This window comes from Hyla sarda, chromosome 12 (assembly GCF_029499605.1).
Source record: "Hyla sarda isolate aHylSar1 chromosome 12, aHylSar1.hap1, whole genome shotgun sequence".
Lineage (NCBI taxonomy): Eukaryota > Metazoa > Chordata > Amphibia > Anura > Hylidae > Hyla > Hyla sarda.
Window position 1 is genome coordinate 20,550,539 of NC_079200.1, and position 22,809 is coordinate 20,573,347.

Genomic DNA, 22,809 nt, shown 5'->3' on the forward strand with positions numbered 1-22,809 from the left:
TGATTTTTTCTACAAGTAAAACAAAATCAAACCTATATAAGTAGGGGATCATTTTAATCGTATGGACCTACAGAATAAATATATGCTGTCATTTTCACATTTTTCAATCTATTTATATAAAGATATATTACTCTACATGACTATGAATTCATTATTTTATGTTATTTATAGTAAAGGAAAATATTTTATACTAATTTACTGCTCAAAAAAATAAAGGGAACACTTCAGCAACACAATGTAACTCCAAGTCAATGACACATCTGTGAAATCACACTGTCCACTCAGGAACAACACTGATTGACAATCAATTTCACATGCTGTTGTGCAAATGGAACAGACAACAGGTTGAAATTATAGGAAATTAGCAAGACACCCCCAATAAAGGAGCGGTTCTGCAGGTGGTGACCCCAGACCACTTCTCAGTTCCTATGCTTCCTGACTGATGTTTTGGGCACTTTTGAATGCTGGTGGTGCTTTCACTCGAGTGGCAGCATGAGACGGAGTCTACAACCTACACAAGTGGCTCAGGTAGTGCAGCTCATCCAGGATGGCACATCAATGCGAGCGGTGGCAAGAAGGTTTGCTGTGTCTGTCAGCATAGTACCCAGAGCATGGAGGCACTACCAGGAGACAGACCAGTACATCAGGAGACATGGAGGAGGCCGTAGGAGGGCAACAACCCAGCAGCAGAACTGCTACCTCTGCCTTTGTGCAAGGAGGAGCAGGAGGAGCACTGCCAGAGCCCTGCAAAATGACCTCCAGCAGGCCACAAATGTGCATGTGTCCACTCAAACAGTCAGAAACAGACTCCATGAGGGGGGTATGAGGGCCCGATGTTCACAGGTGGGGGTTGTGCTTACAGCCCAACACCGTACAGGACGTTTGGCATTTGCCAGAGAACACCAAGATTGGCAAATTCACCACTGGCGCCGTGTGCTCTTCACAGATGAAAGCAGGTTCACACTGAGCACATGTGACAGACGTGACAGAGTCTGGAGACGCCATGGAGAATGTTCTGCTGCCTGCAACATCCTCCAGCATGACCAATTTGGCGGTGGGTCAGCAATGGTGTTTGGTGGCATTTCTTTGGGGGGCCGCACAGCCCTCCATGTGCCTACCAGAGGTAGCCTGACTACCATTAGATACCGAGATGAGATCGTCAGACCCTTTGTGAGACCATATGCTGGTGCGGTTGGTCCTGGGTTCCTTCTAATGCAAGACAATGCTAGACCTCATGTGGCTGGAGTGTGTCAGCAGTTCCTGCAAGAGGAAGGCATTGATGCTATGGACTGGCCGCCCGTTCCCCAGATCTGAATCTGATTGAGCACATCTGGGACATCATGTCTCGCTCCATCCATAATGTCACGTTGCACCACAGACTGTCCAGGAGTTGGTGGATGGTCTCCTGAGGGCTGTCCTCCCTGACCTGGGCTAAAGCATCCACAGCCTCATCAGGATCATGCCCAGGCGTTGTAGGGAGGTCATATGGGCACACACTCTACTGAGCCTCATTGTGACTTGTATTAAGGACATTACATAAAGTTGGATCAGCCTGTAGTGGGGGTTTCCACTGTGATTTTGAGTGTGACTCCATATCCAGACCTCCATGGGTTGACGCATTTGATTTCCATTCATAATTTTTGTGTGATTGTTGTCAGCACATTCAACAATGTAAAGACGAAAGTATTTCTTACGATTAGTTTATTCATTCAGATCTAGGATGTGTTATCTTAGTGTTCCCTTTATTTTTTTGAGCAGTGTATATATCATATATCAATTATAAGTACAACTTTACAGTTTGTTGGTTATCGGATTGGCCCCTGTGGCAAGATTTGTATCCATCCAGCTAAGCACATATAAGGAAGAATCTGATCTTATTTACCCTCCTTCACTTAGTATTGTGTGTCCTTTTTAAAAATGGAGGCCTTATGTGTATGGGTTAGGTTAGGTGTAGAATGTCACACCTTAGCAAGACCTCCACCTTTAGCCAGATCCATAACAGCTTCCTATATGATAAATAAACCTAGAATTAGATTCTTAGATTTTCCCAAAAAAATGTTTCATTCTTCACCTTTAAGTATGTCTTTCATCCCAGCTACCGATCTGCTTAAAGGGGTACTCCGTCCCTAGACATCTTATCCCCTATCCAGTTTAGAGCGTCGGATGCACGCCGGGGCGCTGGAGGCCCCTGACATCATGGCCGTGCCACACTCATGACGTCATAGCCACGCTCCCTCAATGCAAGTCTATGGGAGTTATGGCCGTCATGCCCCCTCCCATAGACTTGAATTGAGGGGGCATGGCCGTGACATCACGAGCCTCCGCCCGGAATCTCATCGGATGTCTGGGGTGCCGCAGCTGAAATCGCGGGGGTCCGCAATAAGATGTTTAGGGGCGGAGTACCCCTTTAAACCCCAAGATACCAGTTACATCTAACAAAGGATTTATGGTAGAAGACAACTAGCAAAAGATAAACATTAGATGTTTCCTCAGTAAAATTAACAAATATATGTTAGAAACATGTCTATCTGACTCTGGATGACATGTTCTGGAGGATGAACATCATGTGTATTGTAAGCAATGGTCATATCCCAAGCATCAACTACAGCAACAGGAAGATTTCTGAAGACGTCTTTCACTATTACATTTTGGATATAACCATAAAAGTCACTGAATCTCTCTACATCATTACTTTCCTCTCCGATATTTTCGGTTTTGATGATGACTTTTGTATCGGGACTCCTCAAAAAGAGACGATTTAAAGCTTTCTGTACATTAAGAATTCTCTTAATGAAAAGCTGGACTGGGAAAAGTCTGAAGTGTTGACCCAAACATATGGCAATGACAAAATTGGGGCCTCCGGATAGTCGGTCGATCTGCTCATGGACATAAGCATCATCGTTGATCAAGTAGGAAGAATGTGCAACAATTGGATGACTGTGCTTTTTCCATTGTAAATGAATATTTCTTTCTTGATCTACAGCTACCATCAGTGTCTCCATTCCAGCTCTGTGTAGATTGAAGGTCTTGAGACCTGTTGAAAGAGGTAGTACACAGAAATATTACTACAATACTGAAATACTACTGTCAAATTGGAAGAGAAGTATATTGGCTTCGGTACAATGTCAGGGATTTGCCAAAGGCCATGCTGGATTATGATGAATGCAAAAGAAGCAAATGCCTTAGTGCCTCTATTACACTTAAGCTCCCACTATGCTTGTAACATACATTATGGTGCTGTGTTTTTATTTGAAAGCTTTATTGTAATAATTGAGTACTAAGACATTGGGGTTTATTTACTAACGTGATCCTGACTCTTTTTTGTCGGGTTTTGCGCCCAAATTGTGTTGCACGTCCCTTGCGACACAATTTGCGACCAAAAAAAAACCCTCCATTTTACAAGAAAACCCTGAAAAGGGGGCATGGCCACTGGATACAGTGGGCATGGTCCAGACAAAAGGGGCGTGGCCCCGACAGTTTTGGAAAATCCCAACATATTTACTAAGGTTTCCACCGGAAAAGTGGTGTATTTGAGCTGAGAAAAACCCGACAGATCAGAACAGTTTTAAAAAAAAGCAAAATGTAGGGAAACCTTAGTAAATACCTTGGGAAAATACCAGTGGGAAATCAAAACCCACAAAGAAACCTACACTCCACTCTTAGTAAATAAACCCCATTATGCTTGTAACGTACATTATGGTGCTGTGTTTTTATTCGAAAGCTTTATTGTAATAATTGAGTACTAAGATATTTATGGACATTTATCAACGGGTTTAGTCAGGTTTTCTTTACTATAATTGTCGCAAAATTGTCGCAACTGCGACTATGCAATTTTTCCTGCGACATTTTGACTGGAAAGCGAGAAAAGCAAGTTTTCCAAAAATTAACTACGTAGTAATAATTTTAAAATGGACTACGGGTAGTCAGGTGTTTATTAACTGCGACAGTCGCAACTGCGCAAAAAAAAACAACAAGGTTAAAAATTTACTAAATTTACTCCAGCTCAAACATGGAGCAGAAAAAGCTACTACCAAAGTAAAAAGGGAAAAATTGCTTACGTGAAAGAAAATTATCAACAGGCTGAAAGCAGTTGATAAATAAGTCCCACATAAGCAATAAAAAGGTAAGGAAAAAATGACAAAAAAAAAAAGAATACATAAGCAAACATTGATAAATGCCCCTCATAGTGTCTATCTATGACTCTGGAATCATGTACTTTCCAACAAATGGCATGTGATATTTTTGGACATGGATGCAGTGAAGAAGGATGACGGAGCAACAGCTCTCTGCTCCACGATTCCTCTTACAGGCATCACGCAATTTTAGACCTACAGCCCATGGGCCACAAGGATGCTGCTATCTCTACAGTGGCCAGTGGGATCATAAGATGTCATCATGCCTGCCAGAGTTCCCATCTCTACGGCTCATACCCTGCAGGACTGGAGAGATAAAACTGACTATTCATCATAGAAACTAGGACATGGTAGGTTTTGAGGTCACATGTGGCACTATTACTGTATAAGGGCACATGATTAATTATACTAATTATTACTACTGTCAGGAACCGGACTGTAAGGGGGTAGTGGATCCTCTGTGTTAGTGAGGCAATGGCTTGGGCTGTACCAGGGGACCGGTTCTAAGAAGTTACTGGTCTTCACCAGAGCCCGCCGCAAGGCGGGATGGACTTGCTGCTGCGGTAACTCCCAGGTTGTATCCGCCGATAGCGACTCAACCTCACTAACAGCTGAGATAGGGGTAGTACATAAGGACAAGGCAAGGTTGGACGTAGTAAGAGGTCAAGGCAGGCGGCAAAGGTTCGTAGTCAGGGGCAACGGCAAGGGTCTGGATACACAGGCTTGGGAACACACAGAACGCTTTCTCAGGGCACCAGGGCAACAAGATCCGGCAAGGACAGGAAGGGAAAGTGGGTTTTTATAATGTGGGAAGTGATTGGTACTGATTGGGCCAGGCACCAATTAATGGTGCACTGGCCCTTTAAATTTCAGAGAGCCGGAGCGCACACGCCGGGACAGGACAGCAGGAGGACGGGGCAGGTGAGAAGATTGGGATGCGACCCACGGGCGGGCGCGTCCCACTAGGCGGATCGCATCCCCGCCGGTGATGACAGAGCAGCGCTCCCGGTCAGCGGGTCTGACCGGGGCGCTGCACGCTGAAGAATGCCGCGAGCGCTCCGGGGAGGAGCAGGGACCCGGAGCGCTCGGCGTAACAACTATTACCATTACTGTATAGAGGTTTAGGGGTCACTTACTTTATGGGGAAAACAAGGCATTATAACTATCTCTATACCATAATAGTGTCTGTGTGACCCAAAAACAGCAGCATTATTAATGAGTGGGTATACTGTTGGGGCATTCTTTTTCTTTGTAAATCAGATAAAAGTGGGGCATTATTATTGAGTGGGGGCACAGTGGGTGCATTATTAGTAAGGACATCATTACCATATGGTACACTAATACAGTGACCCCCCGACCTACGATGGCCCCGACATATGAGGAAATCGACATACGATGGCCTCTCAGAGGCCATTGCATGTCGATGTCAGCATCGACATACGATGCTTTTTTATGTCGGGGCAATCGCATTAAGTGCTATCCGGCAGCGCCAAATGCTTAAGCTGCTGCCGGATAGCAGCTTTATGTTCCCCGTGTCGTGTCGTATTACTTACCCCTCCACGATGCTCCAGGGTGCCCTCCGGGTCCAGCGCTGGTCTTCCGGTGTCTTCTCGGCCCTCTCCGATGACGTCAATACGCTGCTGCGCACGTCATCCAATAGGAATGGCGTACGCAGTGGCGTAATGACGTCGCTACGCAGGCCCAGTAAGGCCTTGCGCAAGACAGAAGAGGACCGGAGAAGACAGCGGAGAGCCCAGAGGAGGCCGGGGTCACCATCGGGAGTGGCGGGGACACCATATCGAGTGGCGGGGACAGGTGAGTACAGCTTCCTATACTTTACATTACACGAATCCCTCAACATACGATGGATTCGATAAACGATGGCTCGTTTGGAACGAATTACCATCGTATGTTGAGGGACCACTGTACTCTGCAGAGACTAGTCACATTTCAGAAAAGTCTTCATGGCTGTCTGAGTCCGAGAAGAACCGAAGAGAAAAAAAACTACTCTGATCAGAGAAGACGTCACCTCTAAGTCACTGGATGTAACTGTAATCACTTTAACGGGCTGCAGACCTTCTATATAATACTACATGTAAAGTATATACCACTATATGGGCACTATATGGGGTTAATATTGGTTATATTGGTCTTTGCAGAAGACACATTCTCGTGACCAAGATCTTTTTAGATCCAACAATGCACCTGCTCCAAACTCTACCTTTTTAAGTGAATCTGACACATTATTCACCTGAACTAAAACCAATAAACAGGGTTAAAGTGTGGGTGAATCAGATTAAAAAGCAGTATAACAGGTTCTGGAGATCCAGGCTGTATACAGGCATCACTGCTAATATCCCCTGTGCAATGGAGGCGGGAGGCGGTATACGGAGCTTCCCTGCCCCATCCTCTCTGCTCTCATATGCCCGCCCACCTCATAAATATTCATAGATCTTTCACTCATGTGAGCACAAGATGGACGGGCATATGAACAAGGTGTCAGTTTCCCTTAAATTGACAATTATATATTGTCACGTCGGGCAGGGATAGAGTGCAGCCCTGAACTTGCCCACTCCCTCTGTTCCTTCATACTTGTGTACCTGCCCTAGGAAGCGGGTCCTCAACCATGGTGCCGGTCCCTTCGTAAATAAGTGATGGACAGTCACTGGTCAATACAATAAACTACAAAAATTAACAAAGTACATACACTAGCAGCCATGAAAACATATACTTAGAATCCTACACAATTAGTAAATTCAAACATACGAAGAAGAAGCGTGTACAGATCCAGATGTAAGATATCAAAAATATTTTATTTTACATAAATGCAGAAATAGACATACATTGAAAATCACTAAAATAATATGAATACGACTCAGCAGCAACAGAGGCAAAAGAAGAGGAGGCTCTGGTAAGTGTCAGTTGCTAAAGTACATATGGCTATAGCAAAGTATATAATAGGACACCAACAGTGTATGAGTTGCCCAAAGTACAAAAGATATAGTCATTAGAAAACATAACTTAAAGCCCTGATAGAAGTGTTAATAATAGAAAGGGTATCCTAGTGATTAAATCATATAGCGCCAAAGATAGACAACTACACAAACACAAATGTGTAAACAATATTACCAAGTGGACCAGGTTACAGTGTGTGCCAGACCTCCGTCACCCAATGTTTCACCAATGAAGGCTTTTTCCGGGGCGTCAAAAATTGACAAAGGTTGGGAACAGCTGGAGGCACACAAAACTAACAGAAATAAACCTAAAAGACACACACACTGAAGCAAAGTCAGCGAGCCAAGTCAAAGCCATGAGGGAATGGAGTACTGAAACCAAAGAGAGGAAGAGGTCAAGAGCCGAGCCAAATCAGAAACCAGAATTCAGAATACAGACACTATAAACGCTAGTTCTTAGAAGAAAGTTCTTCCACAGGCAAGGCATGACTGAGAAAGACTTCCTTATATATCCCTGTGCAGCTAGCAGGAGGATTCTCATTGGCTCAGCAAGCTGAACCACACCCGGAAACAAAAAACAACAACAGGGATAGAAAGCATTAACCCTACGGGTTCTGGCAGAACCGGTCATCACATATATACTATGCAAATCCATTATGGAATTTATTATGACTTGACAGTTACCTTTAAAGGTATGTACTAGATATGTACTCCATTGTTGTATGGTTGAATCTCCCATGACGTAGATCATTTTGTCACTTAAACATTTGTACTTGTGCTCAAGAGAAGTAAAGTTGGAGATGCTACAAAACACAGGTTTCCATCTATTTTGTAGCACAAAACCACTGGGAAAGGGAGACTCCATTCCAATCTTACAGTGTTCCCGAGTCAATGAGGAGGACACTAGTGGAATGACAAGACAAAAACATCAACGGGCATTCAATGGGACATTAACATCATAGAAATAAATTTACATTAGGTTTTTACATATAGACATATTTTTTAAGATACAGAAGCTGTGGCCAGGCAATTAACACCGGAAGCCCATTGGGTATGGCCAATAGTGAAAGTAGCACCCAAAGAGACTCAATAGAGGAAGGAACAATGATGCTTTACCATGAAGAGAAAGGGTTACCATGGTTATATAGGTTCTCAGGTCTACCATAAGCATTCCTCAGTTGTAGTAAATTGGTAGTAAATAATTCATTGGAATGCTAAATATATGAAGGCATTGTGTGAGTGATTGCAGCTTCAAGTGCAAAAACATTAAATCAAGTATGAGATACAAAATCAAATGGTGGAACAACCAGTCTAAGGAGCATTTCTTTTTTATTTCTTTTTTGTATATCAGCTTCTAGGTTAAAGGGGTTATCCAGACAAAACCTTTTTTTTATATATATCAACTGGCTCCAGAAAGTTAAACAGATTTGTAAATTACTTCTATTAAAAAATCTTAATCCTTTCAGTACTTATGAGCTTCTGAAGTTAAGGTTGTTCTTTTCTGTCTAAGTCCTCTCTGATGACACCTGTCTCAGGAAACGCCCAGTTTAGAAGCAAATCCCCATAGCAAACCTCTTCTAAACTGGGTGTTTCCCGAGAGACGTGTCATCAGAGAGCACTTAGACAGAAAAGAACAACCTTAACTTCAGAAGCTCATAAGTACTGAAAGGATTAAGATTTTTTTAATAGAAGTAATTTACAAATCTGTAACTTTCTGGAGCCAGTTGATATATATAAAAAAGTTTTTGCCTGGAATACCCCTTTAACCCCTTAAGGACCAAGGACGTACCGGTACGTCCTTGGTCCTGCTCTCCCGATATATCGCGGGGTTACACAGTAACCCTGCGTCATATCATGGCCGGCCTGGCGTCATAGTGAAGCCGGGACCCGCCTCTAATAGTGTGCAGCGCCGATCGCGGCGCTGCGCGCTATTAACCCTTTAAAAGTGAAAGTGAAAGTAGCCGGCTAGCTCAGTCGGGCTGTTCGGGATAGCCACAGCTAATCGCGGCATCCCGAACAGCTGACAGGACAGCGGGAGGGCCCCTACCTGCCTCCTCGCTGTCCGATCGCCGAATGACTGCTCAGTGCCTGAGATCCAGGCATGAGCAGTAATGCGGCAGAATCGTTGATCACTGGTTTCTTATGAGAAACCAGTGATCAGCATAGGAGATCAGTGTGTGCAGTGTTATTGGTCCCTATGGGACCTATAACACTGCAAAAAAAAGTGAAAAAAAAAAGCGAATAAAGATCATCTAACTCCTCCCCTATTAAAAGTTTGAATCACCCCCCTTTTCCAATAAAAAAAAAAACACAGTGTAAATAAAAATAAAAATAAACATATATGGTATCACCGCGTGTGGAAATGCCCGAATTATAAAAATATATCATTAATTAAACCTCTCGGTCAATGGCGTGCGCGCAAAAAAATTCCAAAGTCCAAAATAGTGCATTTTTGGTCACTTTTTATATCATTTAAAAATGAATAAAAAGCGATCAATAAGTCCTATCAATGCAAAACTTCAGATCACGGCGCAAAAAATGAGCCCTCATACCGCCCCATACACGGAAAAATAAAAAAGTTATAGGGGTCAGAAGATGACAATTTTAAACGTATTAATTTTCCTGCATGTAGTTATGATTTTTTCCAGAAGTCCGACAAAATCAAACCTATATAAGTAGGGTATCATTTTAATCGTATGGACCTACAGAATAAAGATAAGGTGTCATTTTTACCGAAAAATTTACTACGTAGAAACGGAAGCCCCCAAAAGTTACAAAACTGCGTTTTTTTCAATTTTGTCGCACAATGATTTTTTTTCCCGTTTCACCGTAGATTTTTGGGCAAAATGACTGATGTTATTACAAAGTAGAATTGGTGGCGCAAAAAATAAGCCATCATATGGATTTTTAGGTGCAAAATTGAAAGAGTTATGATTTTTTAAAGGCAAGGAGCAAAAAACGAAAATGCAAAAACGGAAAAAACCCTGGTCCTTAAGGGGTTAAAGGTGTCAAGTGGTAAGAAATGTCTGATCACGAGGGGTCCGACCACTAGGAACCCCTGCAATCTTCCGTATGTGCCCCAACTCTGCGTTGCTAGTGCACGTTTCGTACCCAGCATGTCAGCTGGTTGAAACACGCCTCCTCCATTCATCTCTATTGGAGAGGCAGAGACACAAGAATGCTGCGTCTCCACTTCTCCCATAGAGATGAATTGAGGGGGAGTGTTTGTACCAGCTGATCTGCTGTGTGCGAATCGTCACACACAGCATCTCAGCCAGGGCCGAGTCTGGGTCAGTACGGGAAATTGTGTGATCAGACATTTCTTAGCACTAGACATCTTCTTTAAGGAACACTTGGCAGTCAGATGTTTTTTTAAGTTAACAAAACACAACTTTTTGCTTGAAACAACAACAAAGAAAAATGAAATAGATACTTACTGTTACACTTCTGCACATCAATATATAGAGGGTTCGAGGGAATTTCTATGGCAACGTTTTCTCTGGAGGAAAAAAAAAACGACCATCTAATTATCATAACGCTTTAAAGTTTCTACCTACAAACCCATATTAGGGCTTGTGTTTTGCGCCGCCAATTGTACTTTGTAACAACATAAATAATTTTACCACAAAATTGAAAAAAAAAAAACATAAAAAAAACTATTTTGTAACTTTTGGGGGCTTCCGTTCCTCTTTACTCTGTAGGTCCACAACACTACCAAATATATAAACATTTTTATTTTGTTTTGCTACTTTCCAAATTTTTTTTTTTTTTTTTACCCCTATGACTTTTTTATTTTTCCATTTATTTATTCAATGATCTTACAAAGGGACCAAAAAAATAAGCAATTTGGGGCTTTGGTGTTTTTTTTACATATTTGCCATTAACTGTGCTGTTCAGCTAACATTAGATTTTATTAGTTAGGACATTTACGCACACGGCGATACCACATATGTTTATGTTTATTTTTGATTACATAATTTTATTTAAAAAATGGGAAAAGGAGGATGATATTTTATTAGTTTTATTAGGGAATCGGTTAGTTCACATTTATTTAAAAAAAAAAAAATTTTACCTTTTTTTTTAATTCCCCAGAGGAGACTATTGCATGCAATCTTCAGCTTGTAAGCATTGAACAATACTATACCACTGCACAGCATTGATCAGTGTTATCAGCACTCCATCGTTCCAGACTGCTATGGCTTCCTTCAGCATTGGAGCACCAATAAGATGGTGAGGTGGCAGGTAAGGGCCCTCCTGCCATCCTCTCAGCTGATTGGGACCCCATGGTTTCACTAAGGGTGTCCCAACAGCACTGCTGAGCAGCTGGCATTAGTTTTTTTTTTTACATTTTAGACACTGCAATCAACTTTGATTTTGGCATCTCAAGGGTTAATGTTGGGAATTACACCGATTAGTGATGTCGGATATGGGTCTTGGCTGCTGATAGCCCGCACCATCCCACTGTGACGCACGCTTAGCTTCTAAGAGTGAGTCATAGAACAGGAGCGCTCTGCATCCTTAAAGAGGTATTCCAGGATTTATTTTTTTTATTTGACTATGCTACAGGGGCGGTAAAGTTAGTGTAGTTCATAATATAGTGCCTGTACCTGTGTGTGACGGTTTTCTCACAATTTTTCTGTGATTTTCACTCCAATATTTATTTTTACCAGCATACAAAATGACTGTTGTCTCAGATTTTTCCCAGGTTGCAATGCGACCGAGACCTGACTCACTAGTCAGCTGATGACAGGGAGCCTGTCTGCTTCAATGGGTGGAGCGATCGCTTGGTGGGAGAGAGATCAATCTGCAACTAATGCAACAGCTGTAGGCATCCTGATTGAAAACCACAGGTCTTTTGAATGGATGCAGCTCATTTATGTTTCAATGGGTGGGGTGGCTGATGTGTTGGAGGGAGGAAATGGAATTGTGGGATTTGTAGTCAAAAAAATAAAAGTCAAACTGGAAATACCAGTTCACAAAAAGCTATCCACAGTGTTATGGTAATCTCCCAACATAGCCATTAAGCCCCAAGACAAGCGCAGATCCTTCCTAAGCATGTCCATTACTGTCTGCCAGGTACGTACTAAAATCACCTTATGGTGGAGAACCCCTTTAAAGGTAGGGTCACACATAGCATATATGCAGTGTATTTCACACTGCAAAAAATGCACTGCACAGCACTGCATATTCTCCTATGAGCAGACACACAGGGCTACCTGAAACAGCCCTGTGTATGCACGCTGATATGACTGTGCCCACCTCCAAACCTCACTGCACACACAGGGCTGCCATGGGAATTTTTTTTTTTTTTTTTATGAACTGGTGCCAGAAAGTTAAACAGATTTGTAAATTTTTTCTATTTGAAAATCTTTATCCTTTTCAGTACTTATTAGTATCTGTATGCTTTTTTTGTCTTGTCCACAGTGCTCTCTGCTGATACCTCTGTTCGTGTCAGGAACTGTCCAGAGTAGCACAGGTTTGCTATGGGAATTTTCTCCTGCTCTAGACAGTTCCTGATACGGGCATCAGATGTCAGCAGAGAGCACTGTGGACAAGACAAAAAAGAAATTAAAAAAGAAAATAATTTCCTCTGTAGCATACAGCTGCTAAAAAGTACTGGAAGGGTAAAGAGTTTTTTAATAGCAGTCATTTACAAATCTGTTTAACTTTCTGGCACCAGTTGATTTAAAATAAATAAATAATAATAATAATGTTTTCCACCGGAGTATCCCTTTCAAAAAGGAGGGGGTGGGCACCGGAACAGGAAAAACTGCCAAATGAAAAAACGCAATTTCCGCACAAACGGGGGAAAAAACAGTAAAAAAAAAAAATGTTGGAAAATGCAGTGTCTCTTTTTTTTTTTTAAGGTATTTTCTTCTGGCAAAAAAAACAAGAGGAAAACTTGCTTAAGTCTTGGTTTCCCCTTTTTTGTGGCAGAAATGACACAGAGGTTAGTTGGGAGCCAGTAGGGAACTTTGACGTGGCAAACCCACTTGGTGTTTTTAGCTCTGGCATTTTTTCAATCCTTATTGGTGATTTTTATTTTTTTTAAATGCATGCTTAGACTGGTGTTTTATCACAGAATTTTGATGTGTTTTTTTCCACCCATAGACTTCTATGGGAGGAAAAAACACTGAAACTATAACCCACTATTTAAAAACAAAAATGCCACAAATATTGCATCTTGGGAGTGCAAAATGAGAGTATGGATGTTTTTGTGGCAAAAATGCAAAAAAAAGTTGTATGAATATTAGTTTTTCATTGACAGGCAATGTATTAGGTCATGCCTCTGCCACAACCTAATGCTCACATAGCTATAGCAGGCCTGGGGTCCAAAACGACCAGTTCCACCCATGATCGCATTAGTGGGGAGCAGTTTGTTAAAATCCCTTACATGCCGTGGTTGCTTTTGACTGAGGCATTTAAGGGGTTAAACTTTAACTGACCATCTACATAGATCCTAGAACTAGGGATACAAGCACCTCTAGAAAAAAAAAATTAAAAACAGAGCATACTGGATGACTTCACTTGAACATTGAATATATCGAATATTTCATTTCAAATAAATATTGGAAGAAAAACAACACATTGTTACCTTTTAAGTAGAATCTTTTCAAGTGGTGTAAGGAATGAGAGATCCCTATTGGAGGACTGTAGAAAAGCTAAAGACTCACAGCTCACAGAATCGGGTTTGTAGCAGTAAAAGGCTTCACGGTCTTTCTTATTGCCATATTCACATATGTTTTTATCAAAATTCAGCTTGAATCCACATTCACTTTGGACTTGTTGATCTCCATTCACAAAGGTCCCAGTGAAGTATACAAGACCGTAGTCCTTGTTCCTCGCTCTCCACAGAGCGGCAACCCCTTCACTTGGGTGGTAGAGCACAATAGAAATATAAACTCTCCCCTCCCAAAACAAGGTGAAATGGACATGATAAGTTCCATTGTTAAAATCTTCAACTTTTCCTGATGCTGCTGCTTTGAGATGGGGTGTGGAGATTCTTGCTTTCAAGAAGTCTCCTCCATAGGTTTTCTTGTTACCCAAATAGTCAAACATGTCAATCTGGACAATTAAATTGTCTCCAACACAATAGCCGGACTTTGGATGGATTATGGTTCCTCTGCTTCTCCTGGCACTAGATGCTTTGTCAAGGTCAGTCAAGATCAAGTTAGGAATCATGGCAGATATTCTCTGGAAGATTTCTGAAAGTTGAACGTCATCTTTTGAAGGAGTTATGGTGGTCGTAGGAAAATCGACATGTCTGTAGCTACACAGATTGTGACCTTGACATAATGCTATTTTAATCTGAAAAACAACATGTTGAAGTCATCAGAAAAGTACTGTGTGATATAGATTATTCCCAACTATTTTATGGCTTTACATTTTCTAATTTGTATGGGATTGTGATGGGCCAACCATAGATATCTCCGTCCCTACTGAACCTATCTGAGATTTCGTCATGTTCGCAGGTCATAATATTAATGTTGCTTCTAGCAATCCTAGTAAAGCTGTACTTACTTTTTAGAAGAATTTTATTAGTTTTAATGAATATAAATGGTACACCAAAAACGTATGAAAAGCACGATACAATATATCGGCAAAATCAGCATGAGGGTATCCGATAACAAGGATGACAATGATTCCCAGGTACGTATAAGCAGTAACAAATGCAAAACTTATCGTAAAGAAGCATCTCCACTAACCGTAGGTTATAAAAAGGCAGGAATCAGGAGCACGGAGAGTGGGGAATAGAGAAAGAGGGAAGGAAAGATGAAGAAGAGAAAAAGGGGGTGAAAGTAAGACCGATTATTGTCGGCAACATTTTCTACAGATCCTACGCTCATCTTATTTAGAGGCAGAAGAGCCACTGAAGGTCCACGTTTTACAGCTGTACTACATATCCTAAGGTGTGGTTGTATCATAGACATAGGAAGCAAGCAAGATGTTAGGAACAAAATGTACCCCGATGTTTTCTGAAACAAAACAGGATATGGAACAATGAAGGTAAAAAAAAATAAGGCAACAAAAACATACCTCCAAAAAATGATACCAAACAAAAATAATCACAGTGACTGGTATGATGACTCTCAGAAAGATCTTGTTGAATGCAGAAATCATCTTCTCTGTTATACAACCTGGGAAAAAAAATTAAATCTTGTAATAATCTTAACACACAAAGATTTTTGCTTGTTAGATTTTCTTGGAACTTGAACTATATGCAACATTAAAAGGGTAATCCATTGCCCCAACTTCCGTAACATTTAATTCTGAATTCTGGGTACGGGTTGCAGGGGTTGTGATGTCATGGCCATGCCTCTCGTGACATCACATCACGCCCCTCGTGACGTCATGCCACGCCCCCTCAATGCAAGTCCAGACTTGCATTGAGGGGGCATGGCAGGAAATGACGTCACGTCACGCAGCCTGCACCCCACTCGTGACGTCACGCAGCCTGCACCCAGCGTTCGGAACTAAATGTTCCGGACGCTGGGGCAGTGGAATACCCCTTTAACCCCTTAAGGACCGAGGGTTTTTCCGTTTTTGCATTTTCGTTTTTCCTCCTTGCATTTAAATAATCATAACTCTTTCAATTTTGCACCTAAAAATCCATATGATGGCTTATTTTTTTTGACACCAATTCTACTTTGTAATGACAGCAGTCATTTTGCCCAAAAATCTATGGCCAAATGGGAAAAAAAATCATTGTGAGACAAAATTGGAAAAAAAACGCCGTTTTGTAAATTTTGGGGGCTTCCGTTTCCAGATAGTAAATTTTTCAGTAAAAATGACACCTTATCTTTATTCTGTAGGTCCATACGATTAAAATGATATCCTACTTATATAGGTTTGATTTTGTCGTACTTCTGGAAAAAATCATAACTACATGCAGGAAAATTAATACGTTTAAAATTGTCATCTTCTGACCCCTATAACTTTTAATTTTTGCGCATATGGGGCGGTATGAGGGCTAATTTTTTGCGCCGTGATCTGAAGTTTTTAGCAGTACCATTTTTGCATTGATAGGACTTATTGATCGCTTTTTATTCATTTTTTCATGATATAAAAAGTGACCAAAAATGCACTATTTTGGACTTTGGAATTTTTTTGCGCATACGCCATTGACCGTGCGGTGTAATTAACAATATATTTTTATAATTCGGACATTTCCGCACGCGGCGATACCACATATGTTTATTTTTATTTACACTGTGTTTTTTTTTTATGGGAAAAGGGGGGTGATTCAAACTTTTAATAGGGAAGGGGTTAAATTATATTTATTCACTTTTTTTCACTTTTTTTTTTTGCAGTGTTATAGCTCCCATAGGGACCTATAACACTGTACACACTGATCTTTCATACTGATCATTGTTATCCCATAGGGACCTATAACACTGCACACACTGATCTCTTATACTGATCATTGTTATCCCATAGGGACCTATAACACTGCACACACTGATCTCTTATACTGATCATTGTTATCTCATAGGGACCTATAACACTGCACACACTGATCATTGTTATCCCATAGGGACCTATAACACTGCACACACTGATCTTTTACATTGATCACTGGTTTCTCATAGGAAACCAGTGATCGATGATTCTGCCGCTTGACTGCTCATGCCTGGATCTCAGGCACTCAGCAGTCATTCCGTGATCGGACAGTGAGGAGGCAGGTAGGGGCCCTCCGGCTGTCCTGTAAGCTGTTTGGGATGCCGCGATTTCGCCGCGGCGATCCCGAACAGCCCCCTGAGCTAACCCGCATACTTTCACTTTCAGTTTAGACGTGGCGTTCAACTTTGAACGCCGCGTCTAAAAGGTTAATAGCGTGCGGCACCGCGATCAATGCCGCGTGCTATTAGCCACGGGTCCCGGCCATTGTTAGAGGCCGGGCCCGACCCGCTATGACGCGGGGCCACACCGTGGCCCCGCGTTATAGATTGGGAGCGGACACATGACGTTCCAGTACGTCATGTGTCCTTAAGGAGTTAAGGCTTGGTTTCCACACGTTTTATTCTGGTGTTTTTTGGAAAACAGCCACTGTAGTTTTTGAGCCAAAGCCAGAAGTGTATCCAAAAGAAATAGAAAATATAAAGGAAGGACTGATTCTTCTCCTTCCTACTGGATGCACTTTTGATTTTGGCTGTACCCAGATATGAACTCTCCTTTAGGGCTTTCCCCTATCAATCATTTAACTCATATGGTGCAGAGGGGCAGATGGGCCGATGTAACTGCAGACTCATTTTGCAGTTTATAAGATGAAATAATGTTCATAAAAAGTTGAAAACATTTCTACATACATATATGTTTTTCTCACCTAGACTCAAAATCTCAATGTGAAGCTAATGACCCTAGTGCAAAAAGCCGATATTAAAGGAGTAGTCCAGTGGTGACTCAGTGGTGAACAACTTATCCCGTATCTAAAGGATAGGGGATAAGTTGCAGATCGTGGGGGGTCCGACCGCTGGGGCCCCCTGCGATCTCCTGTACGGAGCCCCGACAGCCCACGGGAAGGGGGAGTGTCGACCTCCGCACGAAGCGGCGGCCGACACGCCCCCTCAATACAACTCTATGGCAGAGCCGAAGCGCTGCCTTCGGCAATCTCCGGCTCTGCCATTGAGATGTATTGAGGGGGCGTGTCGGCCGCCACTTCATGCGGGGGTCGACACCCGCTATCTGGCCGGAGAGCCGGGGCCCTGTACAGAGAGATCGCAGGGGGCCCCAGTGGTCGGACCCCCGCGATCTCAAACTTATCCCCTATCCTTAGGATAGGGGATACGTTTTTCACCACTGGACTACCCCTTTAAGACCCCCAACTAGGACAGGTCAATGAAAGTGCTGTGTTTCCTATGAGGAGAAAAAAATAAAATAAAATAAAATAAAAAAAGACATGCCTGCACATCCACATGTTTTACACTGATCTCTAGTTTTTCAGTAAAGTTTAAAAAACACTAACTCAAAGTAGTAATGCAAATTTTTATCAACTTAATACTTGTTACTTTACGGCTACCTCTTTTAAGTGGGTTTCTAACCTGAAAGGCATAGCACTGAGCAACGATCCCCACCGCCGCAATAGCACAGAAAGAACCCCATTGCTGCCAGATAAACTTTTTATTTGTTCCCAGGCAGAAGATTGAGAAGATTGGTAGTTTCCCTTATACTAGTTACTAGTTAAAAACACCAGTGCCCAATGGGTCAGAGCAAAATGCAAAAGAGAGGGGACAGAATCTACAATGCAAATCAATGAAGGGAAAAAAAAGTCATGGCCACACATCTACAGCTTCTCTGCAAAATTTACAAAAACCAACAGATGGTTGTTAAAAGTAAATATTTTTGCTCAAATTGCATAAGCCCGCTAGCTAGTTCACCGACACCTCATTCAAGTGGATCCCTAAACTAAAAGGTTAGTATTGCAACAAGCCCCCGGTGAAGCGACCAAGCAATCCAGAAACCCAATTGCTGAGAAGCTGTAAATCCACGTGGATGTAGATGTGTGGCCATTACTTTTTCTAAAAATTTGTGGTAAAGGGCTGCATCCTCTTATGGGGCATAGGGACCCACTTAAGCATGAGGTGCAACCATTAGCTTTGCTTAAAGGGGTACTCTGTCCCTAGACATCTTTTGGATAGGGGATAAGATGTCTGATCTCGGTGCCCCAGAAAGCAAACTTCACTCTGTGCTGGATAACTGGTGATGCGGGGCGGAGGCTTATGACGTCACGGCCACGCCTGCTCGTGATGTCATGGCCATGCCCCCTCAATGCAAGTCTATGGGAGGGGGCTTGGGGGATGTCACACCCCCTCCCATAGACTTGCATTGAGGAAGTGTGGCGTGGCCGTGACATCACGTGCCTCCGGCGTTGCACCCGACGCCCTAAATGAACGCTGAGTGCAGCAGGGAGATTGTGTCTAGGGACGGAGTACCCCTTTACTCATTATGTTTAAGTTACAGTTAGGCATATTTAAAAGAATATTACAAGTCAATTGGTGGGGATCCTACCTCTAAGACCCCTACCAATCCCAAGAATGAGGAGAAGAGTGTCCATAGAATAAATGGAACACACTACATGTGCACAGCCAGCCATCCTTTCAATCTCTATGGGGGAAAAGAGAATAAATAGAGAGTTGACCATGGAGGTGAGCGACATTCATTCTCAAGGTTATGTCACCTCCATTCTCAAGATCAGTGAGCACCCCATTGGTGAGACCATGACACTTAAGATGGAAATTCCCTTTAATCCAAGAAGCAAATCACATTGTAGTGTATTATACTTGACACAGAAACATACACACATTTTTTTTTTACCTACATAGAATTAGGTTTTTGTATAGACATATGCAAATCATTCACATAAAAGTCTATCTTACTTTAAAATAAAGAATCGCTCAAATATTTTATCTTTGTGGCAACTCCATCACAGAGGTGTTCCAGTTTAGAGAATCTTATGGTGGGGCTGTGCAGTGACCATCAGCTTTAAAGGGGTACTCCACTGGAAAACATTTTTTTTTTTAAATCAACTGGTGCCAGAAAGTTAAACAGATTTGTAAATTAGTCCTCAGCACACTCCTATATAAAAATAGTATTGGACGGATGTTTGTTGTCTCAGAGAAAAGGAAAAGAATATAGTTATATATTAAACATCAGTTCTTTATTAAAAAATGTTAAGATTAAATAGGATAGATATTTTCATGCACTTACCGCAGGGCCCTGCGGAAGTGCTTTGTGAAAATTCTTACAATATTAGATACCGTGTAGTATACATATATATTCCCAAGTAAAAAATTATAAAATCCATAAAATAATATAAAAATTGCAAGGAATAACGTGGATAGTGATTGTTATTATTCCAATATTGCTAGAATGACTTCTGGAAACATTAAATCCTGAAAAAATATCCTAATAAATGGATATTATCTTTGTGGTTGTCCGTAGCAACCACCTATGAAGTCAATCTAATTACCAAACAAAATTCATTAATCCTGTAAAATTAGATTCTCATAAAAGAAAATGTCCTGCAAAGAAAAATCCTGTATGTGAAAAAGTCCTGTTCCATACACAGGACTTTTTCACATACAGGATTTTTCTTTGCAGGACATTTTCTTTTATGAGAATCTAATTTTACAGGATTAATGAATTTTGTTTGGTAATTAGATTGACTTCATAGGTGGTTGCTACGGACAACCACAAAGATAATATCCATTTATTAGGATAATTTTTCAGGATTTAATGTTTCCAGAAGTCATTCTAGCAATATTGGAATAATAACAATCACTATCCACGTTATTCCTTGCAATTTTTATATTATTTTATGGATTTTATAATTTTTTACTTGGGAATATATATGTATACTACACGGTATCTAATATTGTAAGAATTTTCACAAAGCACTTCCACAGGGCCCTGCGGTAAGTGCATGAAAATATCTATCCTATTTAATCTTCCCATTTTTTAATAAAGAACTGTTGTTTAATATAACTACCGTATTTATCGGCGTATAACACGCAATTTTTAGGCAAAATTTTTTTGCCTAAAGTCTATGTGCGTGTTATACGCCGATACCGCCCCAGGAAAGACAGGGGGAGAGAGGCCGTCGCTGCCCGCTTCTCTCCCCCTGCCTTCCCTGGGGTCTAGAGCCCTGCTGCTGGCCCTTCTCACCCCTGGCTATCGGCGCCGCTGCCCGTTCTGTCCCCCTGACTATCGGTACCGGCGCCGATAGCCAGGGGGAGAGAAGGGGCAGCGGCACCCATTGCCGGCGCCACTGCCCCGTTGCCTCCCCCATCCCCGGTGGCATAATTACCTGGGTCGGGTCCGCGCTGCTGCAGACCTCCGGCGTGCGTCCCCTTCGTCGTTGCTATGCGCTGCACGGCGCGGCGCATGACGTCAGTGCGCCGCGCCGTGCATAGCAACGATGCAGGGGACGCACGCCGGAGGCCTGCAGCAGCGCGGACCCGACTCAGGTAATTATGCCACCGGGGATGGGGGGAGGCAACGGGGCAGCAGTGCCGGCAATGGGTGCCGCTGCCCCTTTTCTCCCCCTGGCTGTCGGCGCCGCTTCTCTCCCCCTGGCTATCGGCGCCGGCAGTGGGGCGCCAGTACCGATAGTCAGGGGGACAGAACGGGCAGCGGCGCCGATAGCCAGGGGGAGAGAAGGGCCAGCAGCAGCGCTCTAGACCCCAGGAAAGGCAGGGGGAGAGAAGCGGGCAGCGACGGCCTCTCTCCCCCTGCCTTTCCTGGAGATGTATCGGGGTATACACGCGCACACACGCACCCTCATTTTACCATGGAGATTTGGGTAAAAAACTTTTTTTACCCAAATATCCTTGGTAAAATGAGGGTGCGTGTTATAGGCCGGTGCGTGGTATACCCCGATAAATACGGTATATTCTTTTCCTTTTCTCTGAGACAACAAACATCCGTCCAATACTATTTTTATATAGGAGTGTGCTGAGGACTGAAACCCTGTCCCTTATAAAACATTTGTTATATTTATTCTCTGTGGGTGAGAATATTCAGTTAACCTCGCACGCCCGACACTGTGAGCTGCACAGATTGTATTTTTTCTCAGATTTGTAAATTACTTCTATTTAAAAATCTTAACCCTTCCAATACTTATCAGTTGCTGTATGCTCCACAGGAAGTTATTTTCCTTTTGAATTTCCTGTCTGTCTGACCACAGTGCTCTCTGCTGACACCTCTGTTCATTTTAGGAACTGTCCGGAGCAGGATAGGTTTGCTATGGGGATTTGCTTGTACTCTGGACAGTTCCTAAAATGGACAGAGGTGTCAGCAGAGAGCACTGTGGTCAGACAGAAAGGAAAGAACTTCCTGTGGAGCATGCAGCAGCTAAGTACTGGAAGGGTTAAGACCTTTAAATACAAAAAACACAAGAAATCCAAAAAAAGAAAAGCATTTCCTCTGATGTCATGACCACAGTGCTCTCTGCTGACCTCTACTGTCCATTTAACTGTTTAACTTTCTGGCAGCAGTTGATAAAAAAAAAACATGTTTTGCAGTGGAGTACCCCTTTAAAAAAAAAAAAACATAGGCTGTCTACGTGTGACTAAGGTTGGTCTGTGTTATGCTGGTATATGTTTTATTTGCAGGAGACAACAGCATGGTAGACTAGACTTTTGTATCCCACAAATAAATAATATACCAAGGTAAAACGGACCGATGTAGTTACCAATAGGTGATATTTGGTCTATTGTAGTCTATGATAGCACCAACGACATGCTAAAGTATACCATACATCAGAATATCTTTTTGACAGCATTGCAAAGAATACACACAGTGAACAAACAAAAGTTGACTTGAATGACTTCTAAGAGAGTTGTTTGTCCAATAATAAATAGAATAAATAGGAAATACATTAATTTCTAATGTACAGATAAACAGCACCACCCACCCAAGTTCCAGTGTTTCAAATGCAAACGTAAAAGAAAAAAAAAGTTCACCTAGGAAAAGTCAGTTCATCCAGAAAATGCCCGCTGCAGCCCAGACAGACATGGAAAGGCGTCTTTAAAGGGGTACTCCTGTGGAAAACTTTTTTTCTTAAATCAACTGGTGCCAGAAAGTTAAACAGATTTGTAAATCACTTCTATTGAAAAATCTTAATTCTTCCAGTACTTTTTAGGGGCTGTATACTAAAGAGAAATCCAAAAAAAGAAAAGCATTTCCTCTGATGTCATGACCACAGTGCTCTCTGCTGACCTCTA

General features: G+C 42.1%; 1 protein-coding gene across 3 annotated transcripts in view; it reads right to left on the reverse strand.

Moving 5' to 3' along the window:
* Window positions 1-2,485: 2,485 nt before the first annotated feature.
* LOC130297034 (NXPE family member 1-like) overlaps window positions 2,486-22,809 on the reverse strand; it is a 93,512-nt gene continuing 73,188 nt past the window's right edge. For 2 of the 3 annotated variants that reach the window (XM_056549200.1, XM_056549204.1), the window contains exons 2-6: window positions 15,125-15,225; window positions 13,683-14,395; window positions 10,525-10,586; window positions 7,772-7,990; window positions 2,486-3,034 (exon numbers count right to left, since the gene is read on the reverse strand). In XM_056549200.1, coding sequence (XP_056405175.1) covers window positions 2,499-3,034; window positions 7,772-7,990; window positions 10,525-10,586; window positions 13,683-14,395; window positions 15,125-15,225 — 1,631 coding nt within the window. In that variant the 3' untranslated portion in view covers window positions 2,486-2,498. Of the gene's footprint in view, window positions 3,035-7,007; window positions 7,991-10,524; window positions 10,587-13,682; window positions 14,396-15,124; window positions 15,226-22,809 lie in introns of those variants that run through there. The other variant, XM_056549205.1, reaches the window with a different exon arrangement.